Here is a 22,245-nt window from a genome sequence, read left to right on the forward strand (position 1 = left end):
TCGAGAATAGTCTGAAAGAGGTCATGGGAAATGAAATCTGTGCTCGGATGAAAATTTACTGGAACTGATATTAATTATTGTCGTTGAAGGATCGAAACGTGCCCTGAAGGAGTTAATAGAATAATCTTATTGAAACGTTCAAAGTTAAAAGTACAAAATGTAATTACTGAGAAGAATGGACTGTTTGAAATCATGGTTTATTATTACTCATTTAGTTTTTCTCATACTTATTTAGTTCAGAGAACATCGAGGTAATGAGAATGAAGATATGACCAGCTTGTAACTCTGATATAAAATTAATTCTCATCCTCTAAAGCTAATTTCATATTTCATATTGGAAAAAATATTTATGTAGAGTGTTGCTTTTTTATCAGAATTCTAATATCTGAATAGTTCATCGGAAGATTTATGCAAATGAAAAACGAAATCGTTCATTTTTTCAAGAGAAGTGTCGTACAGAATGGACAATGTCTTTTATAATCATAGTTTTTAAAACCTTAAAATTTTCCACTTATAAACTACCTTTATATAGACTGAATCATATAAAGATATCGGCACAATCTTTTAAAAAAGTAAACGTACATAAGATAATAGATAAGATAATAGAGTATAGTATAAAATTGAGGATTGTTCCTGGAAACTTAAAAATCTTTCACTCTTATTTTTTTAAATATATATCGGTCTACCAATTCTGTATGTTATTTATATAATTGTCATAGAACCTAATAACGTTTATTTGAAACGTTTTTCCTATCCTGTATGGTTAAACAGTTATAGCGAAGGATGTTTTACTAAAAAAAAATCTTCTGTTTTGAAAGTGAAACGACAAATATTAAAAGAACATAATCAGTTTTGAAAATTACTTTATTATATGTTCAAAGTGTAAACCAATCAGTTACAAGCATCTCTCTATTCCTTCGAACAATATTATTGAACAAATGTATAATAATAACACTTATTTATCAACTGGGAAGAAAATAAGGATTGTCCCAAAATAAATCACAAGTAGAAGAAAGCGTAAGAACATCAGCTCAGTTGACGTACAATGTAGTACCGTGAAGAATCCGTAGACGCTTCAAAAGAAGACGAACGGTGGTAAAAAACGTGAAAAAGGAAAAGTGACAATATGTTCTTTCCACATCGTGAGAAGTCACGTAAACTTAAATGCGATGCTCTCTTCAACATTATAAACGGGACTCACGTTTTCAGGATGAAAGGAGCTGAAAGCCGCCGCGAAAGAGCTCTTTTTCGTCAGAAATCCTTCCGCTTTTAGGAGACGAAGAAGAAGTAGCCGCCTGTCCCCGTTCGATTGTACGCAATCGGGAACACAACAGATGTTTATGCTCTTTCGAAAGAGGACCTGTGACCCTCTTCTTGTTATATGAACTACGCTTTTTATTCCAAATTCCTGTAGTTTTATAAAGAAGATACCACATTTTGCAATATTAGGCTAGTTCATGAATTTATATAGTTTTTATTTCTTATTAAATGCAAATCATAATATTTGGATTTAATTTAACTTCTTCTTTTACTTAACTAAGTCAAAGATTAATTTGCTTGTTAAAATGGTCTACCATCAAATTACGTAAACATTTTTCGTACTCGTCATTCCGTGAATTGTCTTCCGAGAGCTATTTCTAGAGCAATAAAAAATTCGAAGTAATGATTTCCTTTTGCTGAGAGGATTCTTTTTGCTTTTAATGAAGAACGATCGCTACCGGTAGCTGCTCCATTGTTCATGATAGTTAACTCTCAATTAGTACTCTTCGATTATTGGTGATCTATAAGAGTTTGGATTAAGTAACTTTATTTTACTTTATATTTTGTGTTCTATGTGATAAAATTTATCAATGGCATTTATTGCGTAAAATGCAGAATAGGAAAATCAATATTAAACCCCCTAGGAAAATTCTCTTTTAACCCTAATCAATCAACCAAATACCACAAATCCAGCTTAAATCTAATTCTAACTTTTATACTTGTAAATTTAACGATTAGTGTCTAACAAAATGCAAAAAATTCCAATTTGAAGAATCCCTTTTTGTTTCTGAAAATCACAATTTACCACCATAAAATCTCAATCCTATGTGTCACAAAATTCCTCCTGAATCCTCGGTCTCACCAACTGTAACAACAAATCCTTTCTTCCCAAAAATAATCAAACAAATCTTAGTAGATTAGTGACTAACAAAATCCAAAAAGTCCAATTTAAAGAATCCCTTTTTGTTTCTGAAAATCACAATTTACCACCATAAAATCTCAATCCTGTGTCACAAAATTCCTCCTGAATCCTCGGTCTCACCAACTGTAACAACAAATCCTTTCTTCCTAAAAATAATCAAACAAATCTTAGTAGATCAGTGCCTAACAAAATACAAAAAATTCCAATTTAAAGAGTCCCTTTTTGTTTCTGAAAATCACAATTTACCACCATAAAATCTCAATCTTATGTGTCACAGAATTCCTCCTGAATTCTCGGTTTCACCAACCGTAACAACAAATCTTTTCTTCCTAAAAATAATCAAACAAATCTTAGTAGATCAGTGCCTAACAAAATACAAAAAATTCCAATTTAAAGAGTCCCTTTTTGTTTCTGAAAATCACAATTTACCACCATAAAATCTCAATCTTATGTGTCACAGAATTCCTCCTGAATCCTCGGTTTCACCAACCGTAACAACAAATCCTTTCTTTCTAAAAATAATCAAACAAATCCTTATTGCTCTTAAACGTAGCCATAAATACCAATGAATTAAAAAAAAGCAATCCAACAAAAGCAAACAAAGAATTATCCATTCCTCATTTCACGAGCCATAATCTATTGCAACAGAACCTTCACTTCACGAACCACAATCTATTGCAACAGAATCTTCACTTCACGAACCACAATCTATTGCAACAGAATCTTCACTTCACGAACCACAAGGATTCTAAGCACTTGATCCCTTGAAGCATACAACGGATCCTTTCTGCGATATAATCAGACCAAGTTTTCCTAAAAACCCCGTTCATCTTTTCTCCTGAAATCCAAAATGCTTCAGAAGTTGAATCGTGTCTCAGACGCAGATTAACCAGCAGCTAGGACGATTGTATACGTGGATGTAAGGTTGATGCGCGGTCGGTCGTTAACGGCACTGTCGACGACGTGGATTGCATGAAAATGGAAACGTTCCCTAATGTGACACAACCACGCCGGCATTCAGAAACTGAAAAGAACGCTCGCGCGCGAGAGAGAGAGAGAGAGAGAGAGAGAGTGAGAGCGAGAGGAAGGAGAGAGAGGGAGGAAGAGGGAGGTAGAACAAGAAAAAAGCTAGGAGAGATGGTCTGAGAGAAGAGGAAAAGGGAAGCAGCGTTATCGTGCTGCCCACTTTTTCCTCCATTTGCAAGCCTTATCCCGACTACGGTTGTTCGGGATCATTGACTGTTCGTGACTATGCTGGCTTGCTTCTAATGCTTCCTGACCCGGTCCTCGTCCATAAGAACACTGCTCTACTCGGACGGGCATAATAAGGTGCTCGCCGAGAAGATGGACGATCTACTGGCACGATAGATAACTCGATGAACCTCTCTCTGTGTACGATCTGTTGAAAAAAATGCTCGTGAAATATTTGAAATGGGTGGGAAATGAATTTTAATAAAGAACATTGGCTAAGTTGGCGAAGAATAGTTTTGTATCATGTCGTGCACAAAGTATTATGTTAGATTCCATAAAGATATTTCAATCCTAAAAGTAATTTTATAAATGCACTATTTTCAGACGCATTTTAAAAACGATACGTGGCCCATATATGACACAAAGAATTGTTTTCAATTCTAAATATAGAGTTGTTTTAACGCATCGGAATTTATTTATAATTTTTCACACAAATATTATATATTTAACGGTATATTTTGGATAGTAAAGGTGTGTCGGGTGCAGCACAAAAAGTTGTTTCAATAGCAGATCTGCCAGTTCGTAATCTTTCACAGAAATTTTATAGATATTCATACAACAATATATATTTGGAAATTTAAAGGAGCTTTTGCGAAATATGTATCTGGACAAAAATTTCTCTTTCTTCTTTCATTATATATTTTTTCACGTACTTCTTATTCGCATCCTTTTGATACAAATTTTATATTTTATTCTTTAACAGTTTTAGTATTATACAGTATAGATAATAATGGTTTATAATACTCGATTAATATGCGTCAATATGTACGCAGAATTACAGACTCAGGTTTGAATTCGTGTAATGTTAGATTAAGCAGTAGTAATTATATTTAATAATGAAGTAATCATTAGATTGTACATCAGATTAAAAGTTCTGTCAAAATCTCGCTCCTTCTCGCAATCCTATTCTCAATACTCAATTTTCAATCAATATCCTTCCCCAAGCATTTATTCTCTATACACATTTACTCTTCTTTCCCATTTCCCATCTCTAATCTGCTTCCACATTTCCAATTTTTTAAAATTAGAGAATAATCATTCGTGCATTATCCCTGTATTCCTAAACACTATTCATTCACTCGACTAAATTCTATCACTGACATAAAATTATATTATTTTTCGAGCGAAGCTGTACTTGGTGGAAACATAATAAAGTCTCATTAAGGCTTTGAAAAATTCGACGATTACCAATTCTGAAGTATCATCGTCCTATATCAATTTCCATCGAATATACATTTATTGAAGCACAATTATGCGTACTTGTAAGAGAATGTTTACTGACGATTGATCGCATTTCACCAGATCTTAATTAATTTTCAACGTTTCGCCAGTGTATAGTTGAATCTCGTCTAGCAACGAGAGAGAGCATTTTCAACATTAAACAAAAGGAAGCCACGAGCGATCCCCGACGAATAACCGTGCATCATCTTAATGACTGCTCGTCGCGTGGCTGTAAGCTGTATACATGTAAGTTCCGAAACGAGACAATAGAGAATGGTTTGGTCTCCTCTATAATTTGCCGGATGTCAAATGCCGTAGCCTCGTAATTGTTCAAAGCTCCTAAGCTAATTTCTGCAATTAGGGAATTAGACCCATTTCGCTTCGAGTCGAGTGCACACCACATAAGAAAATTAATTATCGGCCGACAGAAAACCAGACAGAAACACGCGAATTATACCTTCAAAAGGATTCTGATTGTAAATTAAATTATTTATAAATATGCGAATTAAGTCTTGCATTACGATTGCATTAGTTATTCAAGTGTTGCTACGTTCTATGCAACAGGATTATTTAAATTCTGAAGGATAGTGGTGGATATTCGAGACTGACTAGATTAATGAATCAGAGGTTGTTTCTTCTTTATTTTTGACGGTTAATCTGATCTCACCGTTCAATCGATAGCTATTCATGTCTCAATGCAATTTCAGAGCTTGTCATTACGAAGGGACTGAATGTATTCTGGCATATGCAGTCTTTGCAAAAGTGAAATGTTTTTATTTGGAACGTTGAAATTATTTCCATTTTCTCTCTCAAACATTGAATTACTCGTCATTCGTATCATACATATATATAACCAGGATTTAACTTACCATCGCTAATCTTTCTGAACTCTTAATATCTTCAACAATTTTTTTTAAAAACAGATCTCTATCAGGAAAATTCAATCCACGTTGATTTATGTATCTAGTATAAATTTATGCATATAAAATTGTAAATTATCTTAATTTTATGTATCCATTCATTTTGATGTTAAAAAAATTTCATAATCGAACGACAAATGAATCAAAACAAAATATAAGCATTAGTTAACTGAACTTGATTAACGAGATAGTTCGGAATATCTGCGTCTACAAACATCACGTATAAGAACAAAATACTTACTACCATCCAAACCTAATGTTTCACCTTTCTACAATACAACTCAATAAACCAATACGTGCACTTAATCTACGTTTAATCTCTACTCGATAATCAATTAACTACAGATTCGTTATTGTCAACTTTAAGTTTGAGCCTCGTACGTTTATTCAGCTTATTTATGATTTATTTGAATATTTAGAATTTAAGTTAACGCATTTTTTAATGAAGATGCTGGGAAAAGATAATTCTTTAAAATTTCCAGGATTTTTCATTTTTTAATAAAACTGAGAACGTACAATGAGATTAAAGTAAAATATTAATCGGGCATTGTGCAATGGGATTCACTTGAAATTTCTCGAATTGTTGTAAATACACGACAAAGCGATTCAAGCAAACTCATTACATTCATGGATCAAATTTTTCCCTTTGAAAGAATTTATTAATAAATAAAATCATCGGCGGTTGTGCGTTTCATCGAAAATAACCGACAATTTAATATTATAATAATGTCACTTCGGATCCGAGAGCATGTGTTACTGTGCTGTTAATACATAATGTTACGTTACAGAGAAATTCCCTTTATGTCCTTCCGAAAAATGAACAGTATTAATATTCCTCTGATGAAAATTTTAATAGTTGGAAAATATCTTTCTTTCGAAAAATTCAACGAAGCATATCCTTTCCTTATACCTCACAAAGTAGAACTTAAGGACTTATGATCAAGGGAAAGATAATAATTCCGTTCTGAAATGGAAGATTAGTATTATACGACCTGTACGCGAATCATCAGAAATGTTAACAATTCCATTGAACCTTTAATCGTTAAAGAAATAAAGCGAATCAACATAGAAATCGAAACGTTAAAACGTCCAAATTTAATTGTTGTTCGATATCCCAGAATATAAAGCATCATTTAAACAGTTCAATAATTGAAAAACTATCCTCCAATATCATTTATCAAAATCTCAATATTCCAAACTCTAGACAGATAACTGGCCCCAAAGCAATCACCAACGTTTTCTACTGAACATTTCATAAATCTTCCATATTTCATTCATTGTTTATTCAAAGATTAAACTTGTACATCACGTACACCATAAAAAAAGGTGAACCGTGAAATATACTGTTTAGACCGTTCCTCATACTTGTCGGGTCAGTTTTTTTCGTGTCATATGGATGTGCTTTAAGTTCGAATCGATTCTTTTAACTATTAAAGGTCAAAGTATAAAATAGTATGCAACAGATGCGTAAAAGCAATGTTATTGATGAAAAATGAATTTGGAAATGGAATGCGGTTATGGAAATTCAAAGTTATTGAAATCTGTGGACCTGAAGGAATGAAAGTTTGAATATTTAAATATTTGGAAGTTTGATAATTTGAAAGTATGAAGATATAAAAATTGGAAGATTTGAAAAATTTTTTAATGAAATAAAATGCATTAGTACAACGCTGACCTTAATGGGTCTTCAAAGAAGAAGAAAAAGAAGATCTAAAAAAAGATTGAATATTGGATTACAGTTCATCTTTCTGTATATTCTACACGACTAACGAAAGGAACTGGCAGTTTGTCATTTCACGTCCAGAGGGTGGTGTCCGTTATTAGACAGACACGTCTGTAGTGCCACAACTTAATCTACTAATTTCTCTTTCTTAGCTGACGCCATGGGGCAAATGAAAGAGTCGGCAAAGCAAAGATTACGCGGATCTAATTAAAATACGCCACCGGGTCTCGATAATTTGAGTCTCTGTGATTCACATTTCGCTTAATTAAAACCGTGACAATTTTGCTTCAAGGATTTACTTTGAAAATTATTAATTATAAAAAAGCTGCCAGTCTACCGACTGGTTACCAATTGTTATTTTAGAGTATTTTATTTTTATCTTTTGTTCCTCAGCAGTATTTAAAAATTATAATGTAGGAGTTTGTTTATTGCCTGTGGTTGATGGAAGTGAGTTGTCCAGAGTTCGTTGGCGTTTACACGCGGTGTGCGGACTAATAAAGGACGACTCGAGGGACTACTCCATATTGAAGACTAAAATTATATATTTTCAATATTTCATTTTCATGAATGTTGACTAACTAACGAAAGACGAAGGATTACGAGTGACAATGAGTAATGATCGAAAAATGACGATCAATGGACGAGTAACAACAAGTAACTTATTTCTAAAGGCGAACAACCTTCAGTTACCTCCTTGCAGTGTGTGCGTAGCGTAATATGTCGCTTGAGCGAGAGTAAAGGAGCTGATCTCTGGTAGACGTCGGTGATGCGACGACTTGGCAACAGGGCGATCCCGACAGTACAAGCTCGACATTACGAAGTACCGGGAACCGATAGGCTCGATACAGACGATCTAGATACAGATATCTTTTGGTGTGTGACTTTTATGATACTTTGCTAACACGGAACCGAACAATCAGGCCGGCCAGCCATAGAAATTTGCTGAATAACAAACTAAAACTACACGACACTTCGCTGTATCATAACGTAAAGTTATTGCATTTCCTAACAGAATTCTAAAAAAAGAAATGTTAAACGTTCTCTGTCTCTAAAGAAGTGTTTGATTTTCTAATTTGAAACGGAAGCATGAAATAATCTTCTGGAAATATGATATCTCAGTTACATAACTAATATATGTATCTTTATACACACACTATTATATATGTATTACTTAATTTCATTTATGTATATGTATGAACTAAATTATCAAGGCGTAGAATTTATATAATATTTCTATTTGTAATAAACTTCTAATATTGTTACGACCGTTCGCGTAGAGACGCGATCGCGAGGAAATTCTGATTCTGATAGTCGATGCCGCGAACCAGTCGTTCCCCTGTTTCGATTAGGATAACAGAGGTAGTTCAAATGATTGTAACACTGAATTAACAGGGTTAATATAAGCTTCTATTTTTAGCAATATTTAAAATTATAATCAACACGTTACAAGTGATTTTACGATGATACAACTAGTTTATTATTATAATTCGACTCGATTTTATAATATTTCTCGACGTATTTGTTTGACTAAACGACCTTGAGTTTATTTCTCTGAACCTCTCGATACATTCGGTTTATCTCCTCGTATGACACCGATTGCCCTTCGATTTTTTCCTTTGTCTTCTCTTGGAGACGACCTCCACCACGCTCGGGCCTCGCGACCGATCGCGTCTATGATCACGTATGCCACCTTGTTTGTGTAGGTAAAATAACGGACCGAAGGCGAATCGATGTTTTTTCGAACTCGCTGCTTGACATTGTATATATCTCGCCGGTCATATAAGACGGAGACTGTTAGGAACAAGACCTATAGTAAGTCTCGGGGCGTAACAAATATTCTATTTACAATAACTCTAGCTTCATATAATATCTAACCTCTAACTTTACTAATTGCGTCAATTATCGGTGCACAAAAATTACACCTACGTAACTTTCATCAGCAAATCGACAAATACGTAAAGAAAAGAGAAAAAGGAAATCCTGTCAGGAATCTAAGAATATTCCATTCTGTTTCAATGAATACAGTAATCTAAATTTGAGTTTCTAAAGAGGTCTCCAGAGGCGATCTTTCTCGACTTTTACCAGAAGGATTCTCCGATATTCGATAAAATCGATAGGGACAGCAGGAAGCGAGGAAATCGCATCTTTTTGCGGTACGGTTTCGAGATCGAGGAGTTATGAGACTAGGAAGTGACCAATAGTAAATTCCGCTGCATGATTCCGAAACGAGGCGAGGGTTTCGTCTCCAGGAAGTGTGACCACATATGAGGCGAAACGGCCCTTCTGACCTATGACCTTCCGTTTTGCCCCCCCCCCTGCCCGTCGTTCTGACAAGTTTATCACCGGCCCGTGTATGGTAGACCGCCCACATCCAGCGTTCCTTTTGTCTGTATCAAAAAAAAAAAAAAAAAAAAAAACAAGAAAAGAGGCAAATGATGGAAAAACAGGATAGAGAGACCCTCTTTCTTTGTTTCAAAGGAAATTGAGAAAAATTAAATGTGTAGAGATATTTTTATAAGACCATAAGGATGTCAAAGGAAATATAATGTAGAGAACGCAAGTTTAAGACATGCAACTTTTTCATAGATTGCTGTATTACATTTTACTATATTATAAACACTACCTAACAATTTGTAGTTGACTTTACAGTTTCATATACATTTGCATCTTATTTATAATGGCAACTTGTAATTTATATAATATCTGTTCAAATATAAACATTATTTAGGATGCAAACACTGAAGCCAGTATTTACTGCAGACATGCAGAAGAACTGTGTTTACATTAAACATAAAAGAGAAAGAGTTCTTAAAAAGCTAACATACACTTTATAGAACAACCTCTATTTTTAATAATTTCTGCATATCTGCGATCAATTACTTTGATATAATATTTTATTGAAGTATTTCCCCCGTTTCAATGTTATGTATAAGTATTGTTCAAATTTGTTGGTAATTGTTGAACAATGTTTCTCTAATTTTCAATCAACAAAATACACACATTTTGCGCTAATATGAAAGGACAAGACTTTATCTATATGCTTCGCAAGAAATCTTTGAAATGCTCAAAGATTCATTCTGTAGTAAGCCTATGAAGAATTACGAATTGACCAGTTTGATAAATTTTCATACGTTGTAAATATTCGATATATAAATATATTAATCGCTGATTGTTTGATCCTGCGCTCGAAGAAAATCACACATAAAGAATGATCGAACTAAAATAAAAGTAAACGTTCTCGCCGCGGTAACAAGAGTCGACAAACTAGCGCGAAGTAAAACTCGACAGCTGCGAGGCAACGGCACGGCGGACAAACAACAAACTGCTCGTAATGCCGGAAAAGTGAAGTAAAACTCGTGAGTGGTGCACGTACCCGGAGAATGGCAAAGAAACTGCAACCGGGGTTTGAAACTTTCCGAATAAAGGAAAACGTGGATATACTTGAAGGACGACGAAACGTCTCGAGGGGGGATAAAACAGCAGGGAGAACAAGGTGAAACTCGTGTGTATCATCGCGTAGAAGTTAACCAAATGACCTTACATGGGATAGAGACACCAGGAGGTAATGGTTAATGAAAACGACACGCTGAGGTTATCAGTCAGTAATTAAAGTGTATGTGTTTAGAAAATTGAAACATGTAATTTTAGACGTTTTGAGGTACATAAGAAGCTCTTTAGCTAGGGAACCGTTTTATTATTATTAATGAAATTTTATAAGCTATGAGCCACAAATTACTAGCACTAATGAAGGTTGATGTATGAAATTAACAATTTATTATAACAAACAGTAAATCAAATGAAATTTTTATTAGATTAAAGCTGCGTGATTATACCGTTATTATAATCCATTATTTTAGCAAGAGGTATTTTAGTTGTACATTTTGTTATTTCTGGTATCGTAACAAATTTTATTCATATTCATGCAAGAGATATTTTCCTTTCATTTTCTTAAGCTTTAGAAAATGCGTGCAATGTGTCTCTTTTGTTTTCAAATTATCGTTTAAATATACGTAATTACATTACAGCGTTTTAGTTCATGAGAATTTCGTATCATCTTTCTGGAGATACGAGGACGGAATAGGTTTCTCATGCAATGAATATGAAAATAAAATTACATTCTTTTCGTGTATTTTCCAAGTTACGTATTACAAACTCTAATTCTATAATGATGATAATATTGTGGAAATGAATTACAGAAAACAGTGCGTGCATACACATCACATATGATTCTAGATCCGATTAGATCAGTCGATGTCACCGCTTAACGCTTCATTTGCCTCTCTATATCGTTCCTAGCAAATACATACAGATAGTATCAAATCATGGATACACATAGATTGCAATGTACGAGCAAACTCTAAAAACTAACCGGACGATCGCGATGGCCGACCGCAAACACAAGAGCTAGCAATTGGAATTCCCGGCTGCTGGCCAGGAAGTGGTCAATAGGAAGTTCTGCTACGTGCACTCGCGTCTACGAAGCCGCGGAACGGCCAGGAAACGTATCCGAGTGAGTTGAATCGAAACAATTGAGCCGCAAATACATTGTGCGCCGTGAATCCTCGTTGTCCATTGATTAGAGAGGCATTCATCGTGGCTAATTGCCACGAATCGACAGAACCACCCGGCTCGTGTTTTCCGCGTCTTCGAAGCGCAACTCTCTATGCGGAAAGGTGAATCGGTGGAATGCAAATATCCTCACCGTCAATCCTATTATTATTTTCATCGGTATGCTTGTTTCGATCCTCGCAACCGCAACTGGTATATTCTCACCCCCGGAAGAGGTTTATTGAAAATCAAAACAATTTCAACAGGAATTTCACCAAATTTCTGAAATTTATAATTTCATGATATCCGCGTTAATTACTACGCTGCAACTTACTACTGTTTCATGATTTATTAGTCTATTGATTATCGTATGAATGGTGGGGCTATCTACTAAATTATCTGCGGTGTGTGTATAACTTTGTTCGAAATGCGTACATGTAATTTTATTGTCATTGACTATCGCATCTCTCTTTTTTTTCTTTTTTTAACGTGGGTAGAACCTCCATTGGCGCCCACCTCCTCTGAGGTCCGAATTCCTAGATTAAAACCCTCATGATAGCCATCCTGAGCGCACGTGGAGAGGTTAGGGGTTCCTGGAACGGCGAAAGCATTCATCACAGGCCCCCTCGCGCTTAACTCCTCCGTGCGTGAGCGGGAAGGGGAGTGATACCCACCATCAACCCCGCTCACAAACTACGACGCGCTGTGAGGCCATTTCACGCCGCGCCCGTCCCCGGTGCTGTCGTACAATACCTGGTACCCCAACCAGGCGGCTGGTCATCGGATCTAACCTAACCCTAACCTAATCCCGTGGAAAGAATGTGACAGGTGGTAACATATATATATGTTGGGTTCACATTATGATTACGGTTAGGGGCCTGAAACGAACCTTCATTTGGATTAGACATTATTGTTATGCAATAGAGGAGATATTTACTAGTGCAAATATGATTATTACAGAATTTGACAAATAACCGTGGTAATTAGACACTCGAGAAGCTAATGACAATGATCCTAGGTTCAATGACGAATCCGCGGTCAACGAGATAATAGAATGCTCTTTCTTCCAAAGTCCAAGTTGTATCCAACTTCCTTGTCTACGATACAAGTATTACTGAACTACCTCTTTGTTAAAACATAGAATATCCACCGAGCGTAAAGACGCTATGTAGCTCGCTAATGCGACCTCACGAGAAATGACTTTCCGTCGCGATGATGCTGCAGAGGAGAACTATGATGGGGTGTGTTTAAGGACACGAGATCATTGGATTCGTGGAGAGATGCCTTCGTTCGGAAAGTTAACGTTGCTGTTAATTGGTCAATTTTCATGTTGGTGGTTAGAGAAGGATGCTAGCCGCCCTTGAGGGAAAGTTGCTAGCGGGAAGTGTCGTTCGTGAGAAAAATAGATTTCCCCTATCTTCGCGTAGTTGGGACAAAGACTGTTTGTCTGTTTGAAGGATTTTAGTTAACTAAATCTTAAAATTTATACGGGTCCTCAGGCTAGCTGAATATGTACTGTGGAGATGCGTCGACATCTAGTAATCATCTTACCCGAAGAATAGGGTCTGCGTGTGGCGAGCCACGGGACAGAAACCGTTGGAATGTTTACTGTTGCGTGCCGCTAGAATTATTTCTTCTAAGCAGAGCTATAGAATTACTCCATACCTCTGTTAGGCAAAAACGTTCATCCCTTGACTGCCGCTACGTTCGGCGACTGATTGTTGCCTCGAGCCCAAACTCATTATCACGAATCTCAATTACAATCACAATCGAATTGAATAACGACAATTGCTTAATTACGGCTATGGTAGAATCTAGATTAAAGTGTTAAGGGATTTTCTCAAAATTCCAAAGGGAAGGCTCCGGTGTCCTTTCATCCCTGACATATATGTACATATAACATTCCCGAGTTAACATTCGGTTTAGGGGGGTGTAACGAATCTTCATTTGGATTATCGTTGTTGTACAATAGAGATCATATTTACTGGTATAAATATGGTTTTTATAGAATTTGACAAATAACCGTGGTGATTAGACACTCGAGATGTTAATGATAATGATCTTACGGTCAACGGGGAAAACTCTTTGTTCAATAGAATATATTTTGAAACATAAAGTGACGTTCGCTGGGACGCTCGGTATATACTGCTCGTAAAAACGATGTGAAAAGCTCTCCAAGGAGATCGCACGAATAAAAGACTGACGAAAACATTCCTCTCCTTACGATCGCGTTCGTTTGTTGTGTATTGGTCGGGGGATACCGACAAAATTCCAATCGCCGTTGCTAGGCAGCCCCGCGTAGCGGCAATATTGTTTCTGCCCGGAGTTTGATTATTAATACAACGTGTGTCCCATAATATTGACACTTCTGAGGCAAAACCACACGTGGCTTGATTTGTTCTCGAGACGTGTGCCGCTACAACTATATTTTTTTAAGGAGAACTATACAACTACTCCATACCTCTGTTAGGTAGCCACGGTCATGGGAGGAACGTGTACCTGACAAGGTATGCAATAATTATATACCTCTCCTTAAAAACAAAGATTGACCCAAAAGGTGAGAAGAATATATGAGGGTAGTTCCACTTGAACTGCAAGTGAGTTCATTAAGATAAGTTTTACCGTTGACCGTGGATTCGTTATCGAACCTGAATTCATTGTCATCAACAACTCGACCATCCGATCGCCGCTATTACTTGTAGCCTCTTGTAATAATCACATCTGTACCAATAAATATCAGCTATAACCGCGATGGTAAATTCGAGTAAAGGTTCGTCAAACGCCCAAAATTCCAACCCAAAATTAACCTGACATATATATACAAAGTATACCACGCGACTGAACCAATGTAGCTTCGTAAACATTAGACATATAGCTCTAAACCGATAAAAGATAGAAAAATATAATATTTCACTAGACACAATTAGATAGCTTCGAATAGTGAGTGCATAACTTGGATCATCTTGATGATTTTAGTAAATTAACAAAATACAAGTTTTACATTATAGATCTTTTTGTGATTTTGTAATTTTTTATCAAATAGAAAAATCAGATAATTTACAACCTGTAAAATTTATTTGAAAAGATTAATTCGTTTTATTAGAGTAATTAACTAATAGAGTAGTATGTATTTACTAATACTAGTATGTGATTAGAAATCACCTAGTGAACAGTATAGCACTATGGACGTAGAAGATTGATTATTTCAGAAAACATTTTAACTTTAATTTTATAAAAATATTTATCTGTATAGCTCTTTTTAAACGAGTAAATTTTACAAGTCTCGTAAAACGTGTAATGACAATACCACAAAACCATATGACTTGCATCAGTTATGTAGAACACTCTAGAGACAAGTTGAAAACAACGAAACAGCAGTTGGTTTTATTACTTTGAATTAAAGCTGTCAGATGAAATTGAAAGGGTTAAAAGGGGTAGAGGATCGAAGTGACAGATTTAAAAAGGAACGAGCTGGAAGAGAAAGGATCAATGGGCTGGAAAAGGGGGCGTTCAACCCTAAGACGAGGGAAAGAAGGAGGTTGCACGTGGAACACCAAAGGAAAACGAGAGAAGCGTGAGATGCAGAAACTAAAATGGAGGAGGATCGTTGGGCAAAGTGGGGTAGAACAAATATAAATCGAACAGATAAATCTCAAACTCCGAAGACAGACGGAGATGGGTGAAAATTGAAAGATCAAAGTGGTCGGCCAATGAAACGTTGGTAGAAAGAATTCCAGAGAGAAACTCGAAGATGGTATGTTGAGAACGCGCGAGAGGAATCGAAGTTGGTTCTGATGAAATGGTGTAGAGACACGTTAGATGCGTGAAGGTACTGAAATGAAAAATTCCAGACAGAAAACGAAATGAAGAACGATACCGTGTTCAATGGAAAGAAATCTAATGTAAACCGAAGTCAAACATAAAATGACTATGTGAGATCTCGTTCATTCGTCTGGAACTAATTTTTAAAACACCTTCAAATAACTTGATATATATATTGTATAATCGAATAAACGTTTAAATAACTGTGTATGATAAAAGTGACAAGAAAACTTCAATGAGATATAGATAATAAAAAGTGGATTGAAAAGGATCTTCATCTATCAGATTCAATTGAAATAATTTTACATAATTTGAATGGAAAAATATTTATCACACTTGAATGCGCATCAAACGATCTTAAAATGATTTTGAATAGCTTTGAGTACTCTTTAAACGATCCTCAAACAATTGTTGATTAATCTTATTATATTGACTCGTCCGGAAAGTCCATTCAGATTTATATTTCGATTCGATATACTTTTATTGAATTATATAGATCATTTTATTCTACAACCTTTGTCTTGATTCCATTCTTCCAGGATTTTCGGCGAAAAACTTTACAATATGATCTTTTATTTCGATCAAATTCCTTAAAAATCGGAACGAACTTTCTGGGCGACCTAATGATACGATATGCCCTTTGATTAACATTGAAATGACTTTAAATAACCACTAAGCGATACTGAATAGTTTTAAGCCGGCTCTCGCACTTTGGCATTCACCTCAAAGAACGCGGATGGTCAAGAAAGCACGTTTTCTATTAAACACTCTTTGCAAACCGAAAGAACTTGAATGATTGACAATCATGAGGTAGCTTCGAAAACTCCCCGATCTGGTTGGCTACTTCTCTATCCGGAACTCTCGGTTCCCGGATATCCGGAGATTAAGTTCCATTTCAATCTGCCGCTGAAATTCCTTTCCCGCCGGGAGTTTCGTCCATCCCCTTTATTATGAATTAAGCATTTCCGTGAATCGTAATGCGCATCGTGGAATATAGCATTTTCTCGTAAATACCTCCGGACTAGCAGCTCCTTGATTATATATCCCGAATAAACCGGAGGAAGGTAATAAAAGTCTCATATTTTTCATAGAAACAAAACTCTGATACAATGTAGATGGCTAAAATTGGTACGTGAATGATGATTCGGTCTCGATAATTTTCTTCGTCTCGTGCTGTTGCACAAGGTGATTCTTTCGATAATTAAGTCCATGAATTAATCAATAATCACATTGAAACGACAATATGTATTGATATGTACTATCTGTCATCCATAGATTACCTTTTTCAATATGTGCTTAAACGCGGTCTAATCATCGAAGAGACTGGTAGTATCTCCATATGTGTAAACTGATCAACGGCAATGTCCTTGTGTAAAATAGCGACATTAAGAGAATCCTTGATAATCGATCTCCATATAGTACGAAAGAAAATAGATATATAAATGCGTCCTCGTTCGAAAAGAAAACACGAACTCATCTTTACTGCTAAAAATAATTAACTACGTAACGGATTCAACTAGAAGAAAATTCTCGATAAACCATCCTTTTCTGTATTACACCCTAATGTTCAAGTCTAATAACACAAGAACTTCGGCTTCGATACGGAAATGTAAGTTGTCGCAGAGTTGCACGCGGCATTCCCCGTTGAACGATCGAGACCAAGAAGAAAGGCCAAACAAGTAACAAAGCGAGAGAGATAGAGAAAGCTCAGATAGGCTCGTGATGCGAGATCCATTAATAAGAAGCGCCTAATTTCATGAAAGCCCGGAGCTTCGAACTATTATCCAGGAAACGTAACTTGGTCGAGGAGCGATTAAACGGCCGCCACCAAAATATGTCAAGCTGCGGCGGGCTGTGTCTGACAGAAAACCTATAGACGGGGAACAACCATTAATGAAATGACAAATGTGTTCTTGTCGACGGCACGAGTAGGCACGCGCACGCGCTCGCACGAGCACTCTCGCGTGCACCGGCCAACGTTTTACAATCTCTGCCGTTGGTTACGCGAAAGAATAAAATATATTCAACCGCGTGATTTACGCGAGTCCATGATATCGCAGCTTTCCGCGACGAAGAGCCGAGTCGATTGATCGTTCTCGCGACACCAGGCGTCGTTGGGAATTCGTATGGACGACTTGGCGATCGATAGGCTTCGATAACGCCGACGAACCAATGATACTTGTAGATTTATAGCATGATATTGCAAGGTTCAACGCGATGAAAACGTTTCGCCACGAGATTTTTTACGGAAGATCTTTGATATTGATTAATTTATCGACAACCTTGTGAAACCGACCGAAGCATTAGCTGTTGAGGACTCTCGTGACGTTATTATAGTCGCTGATAATGGATAATTTCTTCCGGCGTTTCAACAGGTATAATGGAAAATTTTAAATGAAAGACTCGCGTGAATCATGAGCAAGAGCCATTTTTCATACAGTAGCTCACGAAAGTTTTCAGCGATTATAAAAACTTTTTATGAAGGTATTATATGTGTTATACGAATTAGTCTGAAATTTCATTAGCATTGTAGCGAGACGCGACTATCATCATTATATTGGACAAATTTTTAAATAATCAGATAATGTATATATAGAAGTTACGAGATATTTATTCAGTAAGTATAAATGTTTGTACAGATCACTAAAATATTTGATCAATGAATTATCATTATGTTAGTATGTCACAGTATTAATTCTGTGTTTGAGACCACTACTTGTGTGTTACACGCTCAGAAGCAGTAATAGGGTACACAAAACATCCTACATGCCACAGCTATCGAAACAATAACCAGATAGTAACGGAATAGCCGCCTCTGATATACACCCGACGGCAACTTCTCCAGAGGGATTAAAACCTCAGTATAAGAATCCTCCCAAATCAGCGCTTAATACCTTTTTGTTATAACACTCTGAACCGTTACTCTGTTGCATTCGTACAATAAATTTTACTACTATATCTAAAGTTCAATTCTTTACTTTATTTGTGAAACGTTCGAAGTGCAACGCGAGATCACCGGTGATTTGTCAATTTCGTGATTTTGTGTGTCATATGCTATGCAATTATTTTTTACTAAGTATATGTTTACAATAAATGTCCTGCATCTTTTATATATACTTCTGAATCGAATTCAAATTTTATCAACATAATCTCGATACGATCACGATGAGTCATGTTTTAATCGTAGTGTCGTAGCGACACTATAAACACACACAAAGAACACGGTACAAAAAACAATTCTCTTTCCAACGGTTTCCAACGGTTTCTTCGTTATATAACATAGCATTGCTAAAAAACTGTTTATGAGAGATCGACGAAACATAAACAAGGTCGCGATAAAGCGTAACTGCCGACAGGCCTAATGAGCCATCGATATCCTTATGGTCCTTCTCCAAATACTCGGTAGAAGGCGTACATGGCGACGGTTACGAATACGTGCGCAGTGGGGATGTCGAAATATAACAAAGGAAGAAAGTGATTTAGCAGTTCATTTGTCAGTAAGGAATCGTTAGTAGGAGTCGCGAGTCGCGAGTCAGGAGTCGCCGCTGCCGAATCAAACGCCGAGTATTCGTTTGGCATGTTTTACGTCCTACGCCTTACTGTGTTAATCAAATTTTTAAAAGTTTCGTATAACACGTATAATATATTTATAAAATGTGTATAACAGTGACCAAAAAATTGAACTAGATCGTAGAAGATGAACAGGTCGATGTGACGACTGAGAAAACTGTGGTTTTAGTTTTCTATCTCTTCTCGATAGGAAAGAAAATAAGAGGAAAAGGCAAGTTAACTAAAGAGTACATTAAGTTCATTCCACGAGACTATCGCTCGCGTGTGTGTAACTGGAACGAACGAGCAAAATGCAGTCACCAGCGTTACTTAATTCAATTTCTTTTCTCTTTTGGTTCCAGGGGAGTTACCAGCCGCGGTGCACGACGGTAACGGAGTCTCCAGGGCGTTTCTCAACCTGTGGCTAATTCACTTAACGATGAGTTACGTTTTTTCCAGATGACAATACTAAGGTGAGTCAATTATCACTGAAACGATCCCGTTGAAACCTTACCGTGCATCGTTCTGATCCTTGTATAACGATAGTTAGGAGTTTTGAAGCTTTAATGCTCGACGTTAAAGGTTAAGATTTTTAAACTAACGTATATAAAGCTTAAACGTTAAGATTCTTAAATCTTTTGAGGTTAGTGTAAAAAATTAATAGTATTTCTGTATCTTTGATTCATGATCATTGATTGGTCTAACTTTTTTTTTGTAATTAAATTACAAGGTTTTAAAAAAATTATCCATTTGCAATATTTTGAAAAGAGTGTGGTAACTTGTCTCTTCGATTTTTAGTTGATTTTTACGTACATTTCCTTGATGAATAATATACCATATAAAATCGACGAATAATATATCATACATCATATAAAAGTAATACTTCAATGTTCTTGTCGAATGTAACAATGTCTGCACATAATTTCTTTTGAATCACTTCTTATCCGCAATTACTACATGCATAATAAGTTAGACAACAAGAGCTTTTGATATTAAAGGCTTAAACATTGAAGACTTTAAACTTTTATGACAGCTTTATGACTCGAGCCTTAAAAGCTCGAGCTTCGAAGCTTATACTAGGGACACTAATCTAACCTCTCTTATCACATAAATACATAATCAAACCACCTAATCCGGCGAAACGATCGTAAAACGGCCTGAACAAGTCCTGGAGTATCGATTGGCTCGAAAAGCGAAACGCTTACCATGGAAGGTGGGCTACGATTCCAATTTGAACCTTCGTCGTGTCGTTTCACGGAAACTAGAAGTAGATCTAACCCTAGATTCTCTCTTTTCACTATAGAGATCCGATGATACGGTCTTGTTTTGAATCCGCGCGAATGTTTCTATGGAAACTGCATAGTAACAGCCTCTGCAATTGTATAAAACCGTCTTTGCCAATCATGGTTATTACGACGATCGTATTATCACGTTCCTCGTCGTTTATGCGATTGCTACCGAGAAGTTTGTCTATTCGCATATTTACTAATGCTCCAGCGTGTCGTTGAAATCGTTTGACAAACCCAGCCAATAGCGATTCTAGAATTGTCGTGTCTCTTGACTTCTCGATATTCGTATCCTTCGTTCGTTATTTTTAGTCTAATAGAAGTCTTTTGTATGTCTCCGCTTTTTTCACCAACTGTTTTATTTCTTGTAGTTTCTTTTTTGCCACTGGTGTATGGCTACTCTGTTTTTGCAGGCTCTGCTCGCTCCTCTTTTTTCATTTCCTTCTTTTCACGAAATGAGTAGGTTTGTTTGCGATTGGGAGCCGTTTGGTAGCATTCCACCAAGGCTTTCTTCCTTCATTTCTGTCAACTTTCCTCCACCTTGCTCGCTTTCTCTGTCCTTTATTTTCCCTTTGGTTTTTTTGCCCGGTGCGCTTTTCCTGGTCCTGGGATTTAGTGCTCCCTTCGTAACTCTCTGTTTCCGTTTCTTCACTTTGCTCTCTTTTTATCTCATTCCAAATCTTTCCTCTTTTTACTCATTCTATCCCGTCATTCCCACTTTCCTCTGTTTTATGATCTTCCTTTTCGGTTTGTCTGTTCCTTCTGTTCCATGCGCCGCTTGCTCTTTATCTTTAACACGTCGGATTTTCCGCTTTGTTCTTCTTTAAATTTCCTCCCGACGCAACATCCAGCTATGATTCCTCTTCATTTTGGTTTTCTTTTTCCTTCGCCGATCGTTTTGTTTCGTTTCGCTCGCGTTTTGATTCAATTTCTACTTCACGAAGTTCCCTGTATCAAAGTATTTTCTTTTCTGCCGAACTCTTTACATCAGGCTGCCTCTTTTTTCCTTAGCCACGTCATTTATTTCTTCTTTTTTCGCTGGATGTTTCCGCAATCCGAGTTGCAGACGAGTTTTTAGATGCGCAACTCGATAGTTCATCGGGTCGAAAGAAAGTTGCGTCAAGTTTCCCTAGCTAAATCTGCCTCAATTTCCAGGGGTTTCACGTGAAAATATCTGTATGTTCATGGTTTAACGAGAAACAAATTGATCGATTTCCACATGATTCGTGTCGCCTAACCGATTAATCAGGTTCTTTATATCGAAACTCTTGTAAATTAATAACTGATGAAGTATAATAATTTTGGTTGGTTAGATCAAATTACACAGAGATAACTAAATTATATTATACTTACATTAGCAAACATTAGAATTGATTTAATTAAAATTGTTTTTTTTTAATATCTGTTTTCTCTAGTAAAATTATTAGCCCTAAACGAAGAAATTGATAGAAATTTCTGTTTTTAAAAATGTTCTTTTTTCAAGACATTTTTGCTAAATAAGAAAATTATTATCTTTCAGTAATTAATAAAACGAAGTTATTATTATAAATGATTATGTTTCCCTTAATAATAGAATTGCAACTAGGTAAAGAAATTATTACTAGAATTTATTATTCAAGGGATTGAAAATGCGAATGAACTCGTGTTTCTCAACTAACGAGTTAATATTTCGTTTCGTATTTCAGCAACTAAGACATTTTTTCGTCCTGAAACATTTTTCATAATGCATCAGAAGATACACGC

The 22,245-nt window shown here is 36.1% G+C and overlaps 1 protein-coding gene across 1 annotated transcript in view; it reads left to right on the forward strand.

Moving 5' to 3' along the window:
- The window catches only part of LOC126869798 (uncharacterized), a 113,771-nt gene that overhangs the window by 73,579 nt on the left and 17,947 nt on the right, over nt 1-22,245 (forward strand). The window contains exon 7 of the mRNA XM_050626799.1: nt 19,579-19,689. Within this exon, the coding sequence (XP_050482756.1) occupies nt 19,579-19,679 (101 nt within the window). The 3' untranslated portion in view covers nt 19,680-19,689. The remainder of the gene's footprint in view (nt 1-19,578; nt 19,690-22,245) is intronic.

This window comes from Bombus huntii, chromosome 9, assembly GCF_024542735.1.
Source record: "Bombus huntii isolate Logan2020A chromosome 9, iyBomHunt1.1, whole genome shotgun sequence".
In the NCBI taxonomy this organism is placed as follows: Eukaryota; Metazoa; Arthropoda; class Insecta; order Hymenoptera; family Apidae; genus Bombus; species Bombus huntii.